This window comes from Pteropus vampyrus, unplaced genomic scaffold, assembly GCF_000151845.1.
Source record: "Pteropus vampyrus isolate Shadow unplaced genomic scaffold, Pvam_2.0 Scaffold875, whole genome shotgun sequence".
NCBI lineage: Eukaryota > Metazoa > Chordata > Mammalia > Chiroptera > Pteropodidae > Pteropus > Pteropus vampyrus.
Genome location: NW_011889656.1, coordinates 12052 through 28926, shown reverse-complemented (window position 1 = coordinate 28926; position 16875 = coordinate 12052). Strand labels below are relative to the sequence as shown.

General features: G+C 65.0%; 3 protein-coding genes across 3 annotated transcripts in view; 1 reads left to right on the top strand and 2 right to left on the bottom strand.

Annotated features, from left to right (window-relative positions):
* LOC105309828 (tyrosine-protein phosphatase non-receptor type 11-like) overlaps positions 1-8748 on the top strand; it is a 12566-nt gene extending 3818 nt beyond the window's left edge. Inside the window, exons 2-15 of the mRNA XM_011386037.2 lie at positions 2757-2879; positions 3637-3834; positions 4368-4554; positions 4631-4750; positions 4925-5038; positions 5139-5235; positions 5334-5413; positions 5800-5955; positions 6165-6296; positions 6959-7113; positions 7266-7333; positions 7439-7587; positions 7660-7757; positions 7927-8748. Of these exons, the coding sequence (XP_011384339.1) occupies positions 2757-2879; positions 3637-3834; positions 4368-4554; positions 4631-4750; positions 4925-5038; positions 5139-5235; positions 5334-5413; positions 5800-5955; positions 6165-6296; positions 6959-7113; positions 7266-7333; positions 7439-7587; positions 7660-7757; positions 7927-7981 (1732 nt within the window). The 3' untranslated portion in view covers positions 7982-8748. The remainder of the gene's footprint in view (positions 1-2756; positions 2880-3636; positions 3835-4367; positions 4555-4630; positions 4751-4924; positions 5039-5138; positions 5236-5333; positions 5414-5799; positions 5956-6164; positions 6297-6958; positions 7114-7265; positions 7334-7438; positions 7588-7659; positions 7758-7926) is intronic.
* Positions 8749-9202: 454 nt separating this feature from the next.
* Positions 9203-15484, bottom strand: RNF223 (ring finger protein 223). Its single transcript, XM_011386035.2, has 2 exons — positions 11862-15484; positions 9203-10492 (listed from the first exon to the last, which is right to left on the bottom strand). Exon 2 carries the CDS (start codon positions 10481-10483, stop codon positions 9680-9682), a length of 804 nt encoding a protein of 267 aa, XP_011384337.1. The 5' UTR covers positions 10484-10492; positions 11862-15484; the 3' UTR covers positions 9203-9679.
* A 97-nt stretch (positions 15485-15581) lies between these two features.
* CUNH1orf159 (chromosome unknown C1orf159 homolog) overlaps positions 15582-16875 on the bottom strand; it is an 8085-nt gene continuing 6791 nt past the window's right edge. Inside the window, exon 4 of the mRNA XM_023526445.1 lies at positions 15582-16710. Within this exon, the coding sequence (XP_023382213.1) occupies positions 16579-16710 (132 nt within the window). The 3' untranslated portion in view covers positions 15582-16578. The remainder of the gene's footprint in view (positions 16711-16875) is intronic.

The window sequence follows — 16875 nt, the reverse complement described above, 5'->3', positions numbered from 1 at the left end:
TGTGGGAGGGAGCTCAGGATGGCCTGGCGAGGTGTGCCCCTCCCCCAGGGAGAGCGTGGACAGGGGTGCTGCTCTCACTGGGCGAACCTGGCCGGGTAATCTGGGCTTGGCCTTTCTGACCTGACATGTGGACCCTGGGGAGCTGTTGAGGTCAGAACAAAGCCTGTCGCCATGGGCACTTACATTTAGTAGTGAAGACGCAGGGTGACGAACACCAAGTGCGTATGTACCCGCCTGCTGTCGACAGGTGCCCCATGGAGAAGGCAGGGCGGCGGTGGCGCTGTGGCGCTGGCCGGGGTGGCCCGCTCGGGAAATGCGAGCCGTGCCCCACGGCGGGTGGAGGTGGCGGACAAGGTCAGCCAGCAGACATGGAGAACGGGCGTTTCCAGCGTGAGCCCCCTGGTGCTGGGTGGGGCCTAGGGTCTCCCGTGGGAGCTGAAGAGGACCACTGGCCAGCTCTGGGGGGCATTTCCTGAGAATCCCTCTGTCCCTGGCTGTAGGGTTCCGGGTGGGGCCCAGAGACCTGGAGTCAGTAGTGTAGGCGAGAGCTGGTGGGTGCTGGAGCCAGGGTGGTGGGGGCGCGGCCAGTCCTGGGCAGGTCTGGAAGTTAGGACAAGGGGTGCTGATGCACAGGATAAGGGTGCAGGAGGAGAGAGCCGAGGGCTATGGGGCAGCCACCTCAGCCGTGGCCGAGTGAGGGGACCTAGGTCGGGGCTTGGGGTGTCACCAGGAGCTTTGAATTCTGCAGATGTTAAGATGGAGATGCTGTTACCTTCCCAACGGATGCTGACAAGAGCTGTGTTTATGAGTCTGAAGCTTGGAGCCCAAAAGCAGGGCTGGAGGTGTAGACAGACGGCACATGGATATGTAGACAGCACATGGACATGCAGACATTGTGGGCACAGGCGGGGTCTCTGACACCAAGGGGTCAGGAGGAGGAGGTTGAGGGCCCAGCAGAGGACCTGGGCCAGGTGGGGTGGAAAACTGGGCAGGGTAAGGACCTGCCCAGAACAGCCGAGTGGGGACGTGCTTCTAGAAGGAGGTGTAGGTGACTGAGTTGGCAGCTGCTGGGGACAGGCTGGACCAAGATCCTGAAAGCTGAGGTGTTGGTGGGGCTGGAAGGCTGAGGACAGGTCTGTGAGCACCAGCCTGGATGGCAGTGCGGACCTGCGTGTGCACATCCCCCATGCTATACACTGTGGGGACAGACCAACGGCTGGGGCTGCTCAGAGGGTCAGGGCGGGGCTGCAGGCGGGCGGCCTGAGGGACAGCAGCAGGAGGGCCAGGAGGAAGAAGGGTCTGGGCGAATTTAAACAAGAGATGTGAGCTAACCCCCATTCTAGAAACATCCGTATGGGGGCAGGGTTGACCTTGCTCCCATCTCTTGAGTGGCTGTGCAGTGGCGTCCAGCCAGGACCTGGGTATGCGTGTGAACTAGGTGGGCGTGGGGGCTGCAAGGCAGCATGCTCGAAGTTGGCAACCCTGGTTTCTTACCAGAGGCAGGACCCCGAGCCCCCCCAACACTGTGTGTCATCTGTGCAGTGAACAGGGACACCTTGGAACCAGATGAGATCCCGCGGAGACAGTGTTAGGGATGGTAGACCGGGTACAAGGCACAGTGTCACCACTGGGAGGTCACCAGGGCACAGAGCCGGTGCGGGGTTTCAGTCCTTCCTCTGTTCGCTCCTTCATCTGTCGGTCAGCCATTAGGCTTCTTGCCTACACTCTGGGGCTGCCACATGAGGGTGAGTCCATGCTGGGTCCGGAAGTCCCTGTCTTGGTGGCAGGACACACTGGGGTAAAGCAGTTGTGGCTTCAGACACGGGGTCCTGTGCAGCCTTGCCGAGGCCCTCCCTGGCTGTCCCTCTGGATGCTGGGGGCTGTCCCCTTCCCTTAGGGGAGGCCTGCAAGGAGCTGTCGCAGGGGGGCAGGGCTGGCCCCTCTTAGCCTGCCCTACGGTCAGCAGCTCTGCTCCTGCCAGCCGCCCTGGGTCTGCCTCCCGGTGCAGCCCACTGTCCACGCACCCACTGGCACGTGCACCCGCCCGCCACTGCTCGACTCAGGAACATGTCCACCCCAGGCACTGTTTGGGCTAAACACAGCCCTGCACAGGACAGTTGCAGCTGCAGAGTGAAATTCTCGGGTGGGAGCCAGACAAATATACACGTCAAGGAGCTGACACATGCCGCGAGGGAAAAGCAGCAGAGTAAGGGATAAAGAGCGAGGGGCAGCGGGGGCCACCAGCTTGCAGGTGTGGCCAGGCAGCAGGGAACAGCTGGTGCGAAGGCCCTCGGTGCATGGTGGGGGGCTCGGTGAGGAGCCGGGTGCAGGGAAGTGGGGGAGAGGGCAGTAGGGGGGAGGTAGGTTGGGGTGGGGCTTACTGAGGGGTGGCTGCGATGTGCTGGGGCCCCTCAGGCCCGTGGGAAGTGGCAGCCCAGGATGTGGGGGTGGAGCCAACAGGTCGGCTGCTGGGGTGTGGGGAGAGCTCTGGGGGGACCAGGCACAGAACGTTTGAGGGTCCTGAGGGTGGCCATGTGGGGGCACTGGAGGCACTCTGCTCACCTGTTTCCGGGACCCCACGAGCCTCAGACCCTGCAGTCAGTGGCCGCAGGAGGTATGAGCTCGGGTGACCACACAGCCATGAAGGTGTTTGCCGCTAGACCGATGCCAGGGGTTGGGTGTGGGTCCAGACTGGGGCTTACACAGCCAGTGTCCCCATACTCCCTGGAGTGGCTGACTCACTGCCCCCATTCCAGGTGGTTTCACCCCAACATCGGTGGAGTTGAGGCAGAGAAGCTGCTCCTGTCCAGAGGCCAGCACGGGAGCTTCCTGGTGAGACCCAGTGCCAGCTGCCCGGGGGGCTTCACGCTGTCTGTCAGGTAGGTGGAGGTGGACCTCGGGTCAGCTGGGGGTGCAGGTGGGGATTTGGGTCCCCAGTCCTCCTGAGGGGTGGTAGGCAGCATCCTGGGTGGCAAAGACCCCTGGTGAGGGCTGAACTCAAGAGCCTGAGCTCTGTGGGGTGGGGAGCTGGCTAGTGGCCCCTGGGCAGGACAGAATCATGTGGAAAGGCCCTCAGGGAGAGCTCAGGAAGGGGAGTCCTCGGCAGACCCCCACCCTCTGAGGGGGGCAGGAGCCTCAAGGGCTGTGACTGCTCCCATCTTCGTCTGGCTGGAGCCCATGAAAAGGCCATTGTGGGGGAGGAGGGGTGGGAGGTGTGGCAGGAGGCGGGGCAGCCTGTGGCCAGGAGAGCCGGGTCCACCTAGGTGGTGAAGGGTCAGTCGGTGAGGAGGCGGTGGTCCGGGGAGGGGGCTTCTAAAGGGCTCTGGGTTCCTGATTCTCTACTAAATGAAAGAGCAGGGGAACTGGGTGGCCCTCACTCTGGACTTCCCTCACCTCGGGGAGACACGTTCTTCCCTGGGGCTCCCCGAGTCCCACGGGAAGCTGTCATGGGGGCCCATCCTCAGTCATCTGGAGGAGGGCTGCCCAGCCTGGGCTGCACAGAGGCCTGGCCTTGGCCTGGGCTGTTCTTGGCAGAGGCCGACACCCCAGGGCAGAAACGCCGGGGACGGTTTTGGAAGGGAGAGTGGTGACAGTGTGAGCAGCCCCCCATGGCGGCGGGCGCACCCGCCCTTCCAGGCGCCAAGATGAGGTGACCCACATCAAGATTCAGAACACGGGCGACTATTACGATCTGTACGGCGGGGAGAAGTTTGCAACGCTGGCGGAGCTGGTGCAGCACTACACCGGCCAGCGCGCGGGGCCCCTCCGAGAACGCAGCGGGGCTCCCGTGGAGCTTCGGCACCCGCTGGGCTGTCAGGACCCCACGTCAGAGCGGTGAGCACCGACATCCGTGCTCGAGGGGGGAGGGTCTGCTGGGCAAGGCTGCGTGTCGCCCCCCGCGCCGGGGTTCTGGCTTCATTTCCTCTAGGTCCCGCCCCGGGGCAGGGGTGCGTGTGCGGCAGGAGCCCCAGCACCAGCCGCACCCTGCTCTCCTGGCTGGCGATGCGGGCGAGCTCGTCCCTCCTGCCGCCTTCTGCACTGCTGGGGCCTGAGGGAGCAGCGCCTGCCAGGGGCGGGCTGGGGCTGGTCTGGGGAGGAGCCCTTCCCTGCTGGCTGAGGACCAGGCTGCCGCCTGGTGGCCACCCGGGGCCCTGCAGAGCCCTCCCGTGCTGCCTCCTGCCGGCTCTTCTGGGTCGGTGAGGGTCCGAGAGGTGGGCGAGCTGCTGCCTGGGTCACCGAGGTCTGGGTGGGTACGTTCGCCTCTGTGTCTGTCTCGGAGTCTTCCGGCTGCTTGCAGGTCTGTGCCCCTCACCAGGCCAGGCTGTGACCCCCAGTCCCACCTGTGCCCCCACCCCTGCCTGGGTCAGGTGGTACCATGGACACCTGTCTGGCAAGGAGGCTGAGAAGCTGCTGATGGAAAAGGGGCGTCCAGGAAGCTTCCTGGTGCGCGAGAGTCAGAGCAAGCCTGGGGACTTTGTGCTGTCCGTGCTCACACAGCTGCCAGCCACAGCGGACCACCGGCCCCCCGTCACCCACGTTATGATCCGCTTCCAGGTGGGAGGTGGCGCCAAGGTGGGGGCGTGGCTCAGGGGCGGCAGCGCCGCCAGGCCCCTCACTGTCGCCCCCGCAGCCAGATGGGAAGTACGATGTGGGAGGCGGGGAGCGGTTCGACTCCCTCGGTGACCTGGTCGAGCGCTACAAGAAGAACCCCATGGTGGAGAAGTCGGGGGCCGTGGTGCCCCTCAAGCAGGTATGGCCCCCCGCATGTGTCTTGGGAGCCAGAGGGGGCCGCTCTCCCCATGGAAGAGGGCGCCGGGCAGCGCCCAGGCGGGGTGGCAGGGGAAGGGGAGTGGGACCTTGGCAGCTGCCCTGGGAAGGGCGCCAAGGGACCCGCCAGGCGTGGACACCGGGCCCTCCCTGCCAGCCCCTCAAGGCCACGAGGGTCAACGCCGCCAGCATGGAGAGCCGCGTGCAGGAGCTCAGCAAGGCCGCGGATGCCAGCGGGAAGGCCACGCAGGGCTTCTGGGAGGAGTTTGAGGTGCGCCCGCGCTCGCTGCCCCTCTCAGGCTCCGTCCTCGGGTGGGTGGAGGGCTCTTGGGAAGCGTCGGGGCCACGGCTGAAGCCCCCGTGTTCTGCAGATGCTGCAGCAGCAGGAATGCCGGCTTCTGTACCCCAGGAAGGAGGGGCAGCGCCTGGAGAACAAGCCCAAGAACCGCTACAAGAACATCCTTCCCTGTGAGGGGCGGGGCTGCGTGGTGGGGGCGGGGCCTCCGGTGGGGCGGGGCTGCGCGGTGGGTTCCCCTGGAGACCTGAGCTGCATCTTCCCTTCCCAGTTGATACCACCCGTGTCGTCCTACATGGTGTGGATGACAGCGTGCCTGGAGCCGACTACATCAATGCCAACTACATCAGGGTGGGTGTGCATGAGGCACGTGCGCGTGGCCAGCTGCATCTGTGGCCCAGTGTGCATCAAACAGGACATCTTGAGCCATATTTGCCCACATGCCAGTCACCTGTCTCCCTGTTATGAGCCTGGAGCTCCTGCTGGCAGGCCTAGGAAGAGCCAGGCTGTGGACCTTGGCAGGACAGTAGATATTTGGGGGTAGGGGGCGTGGCAGTCCCCAAGTGGTCCCCAGAGGGAGCTGGACTAATATGGGTCCTAAGCCCCTTGCTAACCAATAGTGGGAGAGACCTGCTTGTGAGCTACCTGGGGCTACTTTGCATGTCATTTGCATAGACCTGCGTTTTGGTGCTTTAATTTCTGGTAACAGCAGGAGGCTGACCCCCCCTCCCTTTCAGAGTGACCTGGAGGAGAAGGCAGGCCATGGACTGGGCAAGGTGTACATCGCCACCCAGGGCTGTCTGCAGAACACGGTGTCTGCCTTCTGGATGATGGTGCTTCAGGAGAACACACGCGTCATTGTCATGACCACCAAGGAAGTGGAGCGAGGCCGGGTAGGAGCACAGGCTCGTCCCCATGTGTTCACCTTGACTTTTGCTGCTGGCTGGCCTAGCCTTGCTTCTTCCGGGGAAGCTCTGGGGAGTGGGGAGGGTCCTGGAGAGCCCCTGAGTATGCAAGTGTGTGCATGTGTCCCTGCAGGGCACAGGGCAGGGGTGCTGGTGACCTCCCAGCACCGTTGATGATGCAATGCACCCTCTCTCAGAACAAGTGTTTCCGCTACTGGCCAGAGCTGCGTGGCAGCCGAGAGTATGGCTGTGTGCATGTGTGCAGCGTGGCTGAGTACCAGGCCCAGGGCTACTGTGTGCGGGAGCTGCAGGTGTGGCGGCCAGACCAGGTGAGCCTTGAAGGCAATGGGACGTACAGGGCCAGAGTCAGAGTTCCCAGGGAGTCCCCAGGTCTGGGGGTGAGAAAAGCCTGTTCTGGGAGAACACCCTCTCTGGCTCCACCCAATCCCACTGGCTTTGCTGGCTTCCATGTCACTCGACCCTGTTAGGCAGTGTTCACAGGTAGGCCACATTCTCCACCCCGGGCCTCAGGTCCCAGCTGCAGAACTCAGGGTGGCCTCACAGCCACATGGGCCTCTCCCTCCACAGCCTCTTCCTGGCCTGTCTCAGGAGCTTCAGTCTCCCTCGTATGTCACTGGTGGCTGTTTCTGTCCCAGGCACAGATCCCTCCCCACCAGTTCTGTATGTCTAACAGACTCTCACATTTGGTCATTCCCAAATAGAACTCACTGTTCCCCAAACCTGCTCCCTCTCCCCTTCCCCAGGCACCTGAGCCACGTGGCACACCCTGTGGGACCCCCAAGCCCTCAATCCCCTATTTTCCTCCCACGACCTCTTGCTCCCTTTGACCCTGCTGGTCACTCCCGCTGGCCACGGCCTGCCTCCTCCCACCCCGGGGGTCACGGCAGGCCTGCTCTGACCCTGTGGCCTGGCCCCATCTGGAAACGGCCCAGACCGCCCCGGAGCGCTCTCACCAGCTCGTCCTGCCCAGGAGGAGCCGCCACGCACAGTGAAGCATTACCAGTACTTCAGCTGGCCCGACCACGGGGTCCCGGCCGAGCCCGCCGGCGTCCTCAGCTTCCTGGATGAGGTGAACCGGACGCAGAGAAGCACGCCCGGGGCGGGACCTATGGTGGTGCACTGCAGGTGCGAGTTGGGGCGGGGCGGGGGCGGGGCCACGCGGCGCAGGTGCGACCGCAGGCGGGGCAGGGCCACGTGGGCACTGCAGGTGCAACCACGGGCAGGGCCACGGCTTCGTTCCGTGAACTCGCCACAGGCCTCCTGGTCGGTCCCCACAGCGCCGGCATCGGACGCACTGGCACTATCATCGTGATTGACATCCTGGTGGACCTCATGCGCAGACAGGGTGAACCTCCCCTCTGATAAAGCCCCGCCCCTCCACCTAGCCCCGCCCCTCCCGTTTACCTCCGCCCCACCCTCCCGGCCCCGGCCTGAGCGCTCTCATCCCCAGGGCTGGACTGCGACATCGACGTCCCCAAGACGATCCAGCTGGTGCGGCGGCAGCGCTCAGGGATGGTGCAGACCGAGGCGCAGTACAAGTTTGTGTACCTGGCGCTGCAGCGGTACATCCAGCGCGAGCAGCTGCGCTTGCGTGAACAGGTGGGGGCGGGGCCGGAAAGGGGTGGGGCCTGCGCGGGCATCACCATGGTGACCGGTGTCCCCTCCTCCCAGAGTGAGACGCGCGAGGAGAGCGACTATCAGAACGTGAACGCGGTGTCCGCCGATCCTGGCCGCAGCCCGGGACCCGCGCCTTCCGGAGCGCCCGCGGCGTGAGTGGGGCGTGGTGCGCGACCAGGCCGGGGTCCCGGGTCGGGGCGTGGCCTGGCCGTGGGGTCGAGGGGGCTTAGCCCGGGCGTTGGCATGGCGAAGTGGCCGTGGCATGGGGGCGTAGCTGGGGCGTGGTTGCGCGAAGGAACCGAACCCCGTCTTCACCCGCAGGACTCCGGAGACCTCCGGCGGCATGTACGACAACCTGCTGAGCCCCGGGAGGTGAGGGGCCCGCGAGCTGCGCGAGGAGGCCCGGAGCCCACGAGGGCCGGCCTTCGCGTTCTTTAAAAGGACCGTGTTTAGGACAGTGTCGACTGCAGTTGCCCCGGAACGCTGGGGGAGAGGTCCTGGAGTCTGCCCCTTAGGCCCTCCCCACCAGGCCTGGACGCCCAGAAATGGGAGGGGCAGCAGGAGATGCTGGTGTCCCTGTCCCTTCTGGTACCCCCAGGGGAGGGCAGAGGGTGCAGGGTTCATGGCTGTGGTTTGTCTCAGTGTGGGAGGCCACCAGTGACCACCAATGACCACCTGCACAACACAGCTGTCACATGTGCCACATGTTTGAGTGACTGCCTTACCAGCGAGCTGGTGGCCAGCCCCTGCTTGACCTGACTGTGGCCACCAGTGTTTGTGCTTGCTCCCCTGCATCCTGTGCAATGCCACCCCCCCACCCCCAACCGCCACCTTCAGAGCTGCTCCTCAGCCCTGCCCACAGCAGTGTGGTCTGGGATGTGGCCTGGGCAGCGGCTCAATTCCTGCCCAGACCATCACATTATGGTCACGAATGGATACGTGCTTGTGGAATGAGGGGCTGCTGTGAGGTATTCATGTGACCACATGTGCAACCTCGCATGCCTGGCCCTGCCTGTGACGAGCGTGGCTCGTGCGTGCATGACTAGCGTGATGTGTGATGTCACTGTCCTGTGCTCTCACCACAGCCCCATCCCCGATGGTGCTGTGCCTTTGTGGTGTCCTCAGTAAAATGCTGTGTTTCCAGTTCTGTTTTCGTTGGGGCCCGGGGAAAAGGGTGCGTTTGGGTCCCCACGACGGAGCCCAGCTTTTCCAGGGTCTCCCCACCCCAGGCAGAGGGCTTCCAGCAGGACCGTGGGGCCATGACTTCTTGGGGGGTGGTTGGTGTGACCATGGTTGAGGGTGGGGGGTAGGGCTCTGGACCAGGCCAAGGCATCACCCCGTCCCAGGTGCTCTGGACCCTCCCCACCTCCCTGGGAGCCTCATGGTCCTGGGGGACAGTCAAGTCCAGAACTGCCCCAGCCCATCCATGGGCGGGGGGGCAGGGTTTAGACTGCCCAGAACCTAAGGCCCACCCCCGCCAAGGGCTGCTGGGAGTCTGAGCCAGTGGGCGTGTCCTCTGGATTGAGGTTCTCTGGGGCGGGGGTGGACAGTGGGCTTTTCTAGAGGGAGGGGTACAGGGTGAGGACCCCTTGCCGAATGTGGATACAAAATAATTTATTTAAAAATGTACAATTCACAGGGTGGGATGGGCTCCGGAGGGCTGGCCTCTCTGCACTGCCCTCTGTTCCCCCCAGCCAGGAGGGCAAGGTTAGCACTGCCACCCGACAGAAGGGGCCACCCTGCCTGGGGAAGGAGCCGTGGGTGAAATGTGGAAATAAGGCAGGGTGGTGCACCCCCTCCCTTCTCCGTGGATGATTCACAGTGCGGCTGGGGAGGGGGGGCCTCACCAGGCTGTGTGTCCTGGGCCTCAGTCTCCCCGTCTGCATGATGGGACTTAAGGGGCGGTCCACCTTACCAGGACCCAGCCCCATAGATGGGGGGAGGGGCAGGTGAGCCAAACGGGGTCCTCAGAGGTGTTAGGGCTCCTCAGGGGTCCTGGAGACTGTCCCAACAGCTGCTGCACCCGTGACTCCAGCTGTGGGCTGGGAACCCACACGTGGAGCAGGGGACCACCCTAGTTGTCGGCCAGGGGCCTGAGCGAGAAGGTGGCCGCGTAGGTCTCGGTGGCCACAGCAGCGTGGGCCGGGGGCCGGCGCAGGCAGTGCAGGCTCCCGGTCTTGAGCGCGCACTGCACGGGCCAGAGCACCAAGCAGAACAGCACCAGCAGCAGTGCGGTGATGAGCGCCAAGCGCCTCCAGTCCCCGCAGCGTGCCCAGCAGCGGGCCAGGCGGCCCTGGCGGCGGACGGGCCCCAGGGTGGGCATGGGCGTGGGCGCAGCGGGCTCCGCGGGCTTGCTCAGGCCCACATCCACGCACACAAAGCCGGGTGCTGAGAGGCCAGGAGCAGGGGGCGGGGGGCGGCAGCACAGCTTGGTGCCCTCCAGCCACACAGGCTCCTCCCGCCGCAGGTGAACAGGCATCTTGGCCTGCAGCTGGCGGCTGGTGCGCAGTGCGGGGGCCCCGGCGGGGGGCACGGCCGTGGGCTGCCGGCAGAATGGGCAGGGCACAGCTTCACCACCGGGCTGGTCTGCTGGCTGGGCAGCCGCCAGCCGTGCCAGGCACTCCAGGCAGAAGACGTGAGTGCAAGACAGCTCCTTGGGTGTCTTGAAGATGTTGTCATAACCAGAGAAGCAGATCGAGCACTCCAGCGGGGAGGCCACCTTCTCTGAGCCAGGGGTGCCAGGGGACCTGGGGCTGCCGGCCGAGCCAGGGGACCTGGGGCCGCTGGCCAAGCTGGGGGACCTGGACACTGTGGCTGTGGGGCTGCTCCAGCCGGGGGGTGGCAGGGCTGTGTGCCACACCTGCTGGCCTGATGACATGGCTCTGGGCTGGGGGATAAACAGAGACCACTGTGAGTGACCATAGACTGCCCCCTTCCTGCAGGGTCAGCCTGTTGCTCTCTCCCTGTCCCTCTCTTTTGCCTGGTGCCAGTCCCAAGACCCCAGGAAGGACACTGCACTTCCAGAAAGTCCCACTTGTCCCCACTCCGAGCTCTTTCCGCTCCAGCAGTAAGCCCTGCTCCGCCCCCTCCCGCCTGACCAGCCCAGAGGGGTCAGAGAATGGAGGGTGTGTGCACAAGAATGTCATGCGGACTGCTGGGTGGATGCCTCTTACTGGCCCTGCTCTACCTGGTCATGTCTCCTGCGCAGAAATAAAGGTGATGATGACAATGGCCCACGATAGTTACTACTTACATCTGGGCTCCGCCCGGCTGAGCCCGGGTCTCGTGACACAACGGCCAGGGTGTAAAAAGGCAGCTCAGAGAGGGGGCGACCCAGCCATGTCCCCTGCCAGTGGGCAGGACGGCCCTGGGCCAGGTGAAGTGGGTTTGAACATGGGTCCCTGTGGGCCTCTGACTGGGCTGGCGTACACCATTTGCAGGGAGCCGTGTGAGGGCCTGGTGCCAGGCCTAGCTGGGGGACGTCAGGACACTGGGACTGAGCTGAGCCCGATGGTGGGGCAGGGGCAGAGAGGTGGTGGGGGCCGGTGGCCTGGGGAGGATTTGTCACCCAGCTGCATCCCAAACCCGCAGGGCCAGCCCACCTGAGGGCCTGGTGCTAGCCCCAAGCCCACTAGAGGGAGGGGCAGGTGGATGGGCCCATTGCCCTCTCTGGGCCAAGCAAACGGCTGTGTCCGCCTCCTGACCCATTTCCACAGGAGACCCTGTCTGTCTCCCTGGCCAAGCTCAGGTGACTTGCCTGCTGACCGGGGCCCTGCTCTCTACCCCTTCACTGGGCCTAGGTCTATACCCCAGGAAGGCACATGATGGACAGAGGAGACCAGGGCCTTTGGGAAGACCCTGGCCACATGACCCTATGGAGCTCAGGAGAACCCAAAGTTGACCTGACCCTGACTTGCTGGTCACTCCAGGTGGGCCAGTGAGATGACTTCTCGGTGACAGGCCATGAAGGCTTGGGTGGTGCTGCACCATGACTGCCTGCTGTGAGTCACAGTGACATCACTGTGATGTGATGAGTGCCCTCCCCGTGTCTCAGCATGAGATGTCACCAGAAGGACAGTGGCCGCCGGCTAGGTGGCAGCCACGGAAGGGTCTGGGGGAACTGTGGGCTGTCCTCCCCCAGGCCGGTGCACCCCACAGAACCGGTTCCTTGGCACAAATGCCTCACCCCTCCACGGAGCTGCCCCACCCTGAGCCCAGTACGGGTGAAAGGTGAATGCCAGCTGAGCTGGCCTTACCTGGTGGCCGGGTATCAGTGGGGCCTGGGCATGGTCCTCTTGGTTGGCCAGGGCCCGGCTCTGAGGCTCCAAGCTGTCTCGCTCCAGCAGCCCTCCGTCCGTCCAGGCCAGGCCCAGCCTGAGCTCCACCTGGCAGGTGTCCCTCCACGGGCTGGCTGCCAGCAGCTAGCTGTCTCGGTGGCTCTGGTCTGGCAGGTGTGCCCTGTGTGGCGTCCCTGGCAGCAGGGGCAGGGGATGCGTGTGCTCCTCCAGATACGCTCTACGAGGCAGGTGTGAGTTCTCTGGCTATGGTCCCGTCAGGTGTATTTATACACTCAAAGTCATGCTTGCCAGGGGCGCGGCCTGGGCCTCTGGGATTGGCCGGCCTCCCGTCCTCTTCCTGGCAGGCTGAGCAACAGAGGGCGGGGAGTCCCAGGAGAGGCCAGAGCCTGGGGCGGGGCTGGGGTCGGTGCAGGCCTCTGCAGCCCGGGCAGGTCTGGGGGGCCTGGGTGCCTGGAAACTCCCCCTACCACCCCCAGGGTACTGGAGCCGCACCCCCTCTGGACGACAGACTTGTAGCCCCTGTTCAGAATAGAACCCCGAGCTTCTGGGCGGCCCCCCAACCTCAGCCGAACTTGTCACGCCCTTTCTCACTGCTGCCTGACAGCCACCGCCCCCATTCTTGCCCCTGCCACCGTCTTGTGGGTACTTTCTGCTCATGTGCATGTGTTCACACATGGGTCACCCGGTGTTCACACGCATAGCCCCCCAAACCTGTGATTCTGCTGCCTCTGCCCCCCCCCCAGAGCTCTGGGTCCAGGGAGCATGGTGAGAGATCAGGGCTGGGAGCACCCCCAAGTGATAAAGTCAGGGGTAAGGATGAGTCAGGGACGAGGTGGGCCACAAGGACGTGTTCGGGGCAGCCTGGGTTACACACGTGGGCCCCTGGAGCCTAAGGAAGCCCTTGACCCACCTGGAGGTCCGGAAGCTGTCCTGGGGGAGGGGGAGTGGCTTCGGCCCGTCAGCGCGGGGTCCTAGCAGGCCACGGGGCCAGCCTGCACTCAGGGCTAGGGGCTGTGCCGGAAGCACCAAGGCCATCCGGCAGCACAGAAGCACCCCTCACCCACCCACGCCCCCCAGACGCCTGGCCCTACCCGCCCCCCTGCAGCGCAGCACACACTCAAGGCACGAGCCAGATTCAGGGCGGTGGCCCCCAGTGCTGAGGGGGATGGAGTGGGGACCCCCTGCTGGGGGATGGCCTGCCTTACCCACAGAGCTAGCCTCAGACCGTGCTCACCCACCGCCTCAGGCCTAGAGGCTGCCCAGCCCCAGGAGCAGCAGGAGAAGACCCAGCAGCACTAGGAAGGGGGTGCACAGACCAGGCTGCCTGGGAACGGGACCCCAGGAGGGGCCAGCCGCGGGGACATGGGGCCGCCAGCTCACGTGGAGGCTGAGATGTGGGTTGACTGTGAGAGGGCGTGGGGAGTGCCCGACCCCTGCAGGAGAAGGGGGGACCTAGACTCAGGAGGGGGCCGAGGCTCCTGTGTCATGAGGGTGAAGAGTCTCAGAGGGACATGTGATGAGGGGTCCCGGAGAGGGGGTGCTGGCTCAGAGAGGGGAGTGGGGGCTTGGACAGGGGCCAGGGAGCTCAGAGAGGGGAATGGGGCCTCAAGGAGGGGATGTAGGGGCTGAAAGGGTATGGGGATTCAGAGAGGGGTGTGGGGGTTCAGAGAGGGGTGTGAGGGTTCAGAGAGGAGGCTGGGGACTCCGAGAGGGGGTGAACCTTTGAGATGGGGAGTAGAGACCCAGCGCGGGGGCGGGAGTTCAAGCAGAGGGTGGCAGTTCAGTGTGGGGAGGCTCTGTGTGAGGGCCTGGCCCAGCCCATGCATTATGGGGCTCCAGTTCCCATGGGGATTGTGACCCAGGGTCACATGCTGCCTCCAGGAAGTGTCCTCTGTCCCTCTATCCTGAGAACACCCTCCTGAGGGCTCCTGGGAATATCCCAGCTCTGAGGTCACCCAACTGGGGACAGTCAGTGCCCAGAGGCACAGGGACAGGACTTGAGGAATGTGCCATCTGGGTGTGACTAGTCTCACATCCCAGAGGCGGGGCTAGACCCTGGTGTTGGGACCTGGGCAGCCCGCTGGGTCCCCACACGCCTGCTTGCTCTTCAGCCACCAAGCGGAGGGGCAGCTGTGCCTGTGAGTGTGTGGGCAGGCATGTGTGCACCAGCACGTTCACCTGGCTGAGCGTGAGCACGCATGTCACCCGGGAAGGCAAGTGCATGCTCAGGTGTGAGGGGAGCACGGAGCTCACTGGGCTGGGAGGAGACGAGGCTTTGACGACCCCCATCCAGTGTGGCTGTCTGATGGGGGCCCTGAGCCCTGGGATGCCTAGGCGTCCTGGGTGGACACACTCTGCCCTCAGCAGGGGGAGCAGAGAAGACTGCGTACCCCCGGCCGTGGCCCCCACGCCGAAGACCGGGGCAGCTCTGCTTCAGCTCCGAACGCTGCTGGCACACGGGCCAAGATCGGACAGGCCTTTCAGGCTCACCCTGGGCCCAGGTGTCCTGAGACCCGAGGGCCACTCAGCTGAGGCGGAGGCTGTGTGCCGGGGTCCAGTCCCGGCCTGCCCTGTGGTGCTGGGCTGCCTCCAAGGCGGCTCTGCTGGCACATCAGGTGTGCTCAGCAGTGCCGTCCGCCTACCCCAGCAGTGAGAGCTAGGTCCCCAAAGTTCAGCCTGGCTGCCGCCCCATCTTGCTGTGGCTGGCACCTTCTGAGGTCCTGTGCCCAGGCCCCTACCTTCACATCGCTGCCTCGTCCTTGGCCTCACTTGGCCCGTGCACCCGCCTAACGCCCACCCTCTTGCTGGCCTCTGCTGGCCCTCAGCAATTCTCCTCACGCTGAGTGAATGAGGGGCGAGTGGCCGAGCTGCATCCATGACCTCAGGGCTGTGCCCGCTGCCCGCTCCCTGGGGCAGGGTGCAGTCCCCTGAACACTCCTGTGGTGCCTGACATGGTGGGGGACCAAGAGGGTACAGGTGCCCCAACTGCCTGCTTTGGCCTGAGCTGATGACCCCACAAATCAGCCCCATTTTGGCCTCTGGCATGAGGGCCTGAAGCCCGAGTGAGGGCTCAGGAAAGCAGACACGGGATGGGTGTCCTCACACCCTACTGGCCCACCCACCCGCTTTCCAGCCTGATGAGTCTAATGACCCCACCCCCACTACTTGGGGGCCTGAGAAAGTCGCACCCAGGCCCAGGGGTGCCCAGGAGCAGAGAGGAGGCTGGCTTGGCTGAGGGCCAAAGGGGCCAGGCCGCAATCAGACCTGAGGTTGGGCATCGGAGCGTTGGGAGTGGAGGGCTGCCTCGCTGAGGTGTCTCCAGCTGGCACCATGCCCATTTGTAACTTCTTCCTGGGGGCTGTGAACTGGGCCCATGAGTGTCCTGTCTGTGCAGGTGGCCTGTGGTCACCACCAGGCCTGGCTGTTTTTTTCACAGAAAAGCTCCCGAAGAAGAACCTACACTTCCTCCCAACTCAGGGATGAGGGGGATGAAGGGCCACTGGGTTGTCTCCCGTGTGCACGAGGCAGCTTGGGACAAGGCCTCCTCCCAGAAAGGTGGGGGCTTCGTGGAGGACTCAGTGACAGCCTCGGGGGCGGTCCATCCCCTCGCCCACCCTCCCACCCCCAGTGAGGGGCAGCACTCCCTCTCAGGGACCTGGAGTGGTGAGGACAGGAAGAGAAGGCCCTGAATAGTTTATTTGACACTGCTCACAGCTGTCACATGGGCTGCTGGTCCAAGTCTCCATAAGGGAGAGTGAATGCAGTGTCAGATGGGCGTCACCAGCAGGAGACCACGGGAGGCTGGCCTGGCCACGGGCCCTGCCTCAGACCCCTCGGACACGAGCCAGACACTGAAGGGGAAACATGGGTCACGGCCGAGCGTCGGGGAAGGATGGCCAGCGCCGAGCCCCGTGCGTGAGAGGCGGCCATGCTCGCCCCTTTCTGCATGGAAACCCAAGGCCGAGGCAGGACCACCGGCCACTGCGGGTCAGCCAGGACCAGACAACCCAGGCAGCCATCGCAGGCGAGCATGGCCCTGGGCGGGCACGTCCCCGTGGGGGCCCAGCCTGGCCCTCCAGCCGCGGCCGGCGAGGTGCACACCTGGGAGGACGAGGCCCCGTGATACCGAGGCCAGGCACGGCGGGCAGAGCACAGCAGTGCCTGGAACTTGCCTACGAGATGCACGTCTGCTTAGAAAGACAGTAGGAGACCAGGCACCTTGCCTCTGCACCTCCTGCAAACAGTGGGGCCGTAGTGGGGTAACGCTGCCAGCACCCTGGCCCCGGGAGCGGTTCCCAGGCCCTGCCCCGACCCCCACCCAGACACTAGCTGGAACAGCCAAAGGCCTAGGCCTCACTCGTAGAGGGGTGCTGGGGTCACCCGGCTTGTGCTGCCCACGGGGTAGGGGCGTCTGCCCACGGCAGGCTCCGGGGCCCAGGCTCTGTCAGGCTGCTGGCCGCTGGGAGCACACTGTCCTCACAGCCTTGCCCCTGGCCTGTGTCGGGGACACCTGGTCCTGGTCAGCTATGCCGAGCAGCGTTGGGCGGGCGGGTCCCCACTGGGCATCTGTTGCCAGGCGGTGGGAAGTGGAGCCAGGGGCGAGTCCAGGCAAGTCCAGAGGCCTTGTGGGCAGCGCGTGCCCTCGTGCCAGCCTCCACGGCGCCGTGAGGAGCTGTCAGACGTTGCTGACCCGGGCGTCCACCGAGGGGACGGCCATGGGGCCCGTGTCCCTGTCCAAGGGCCTGTCGCGCCTGACGTAGCGTGGCTTCCGCACTGAAACGGGGGGAGGACGGGGGGTCAGTGGGGCCTGGGACGCCAGGGACAGCCCTCACCTGAGCACTCAGCTGGCGGGGAGCCGCCACAGGGAGGCGGCTGCTGAGCGCCCGCCGGTGAGCCGAGTGGCTACAGATGGGAGGTTTCGTCACGGATGTGCCTGAACCTCGCGCCCTGCCACCCGGGCAGGGCCTGGCAT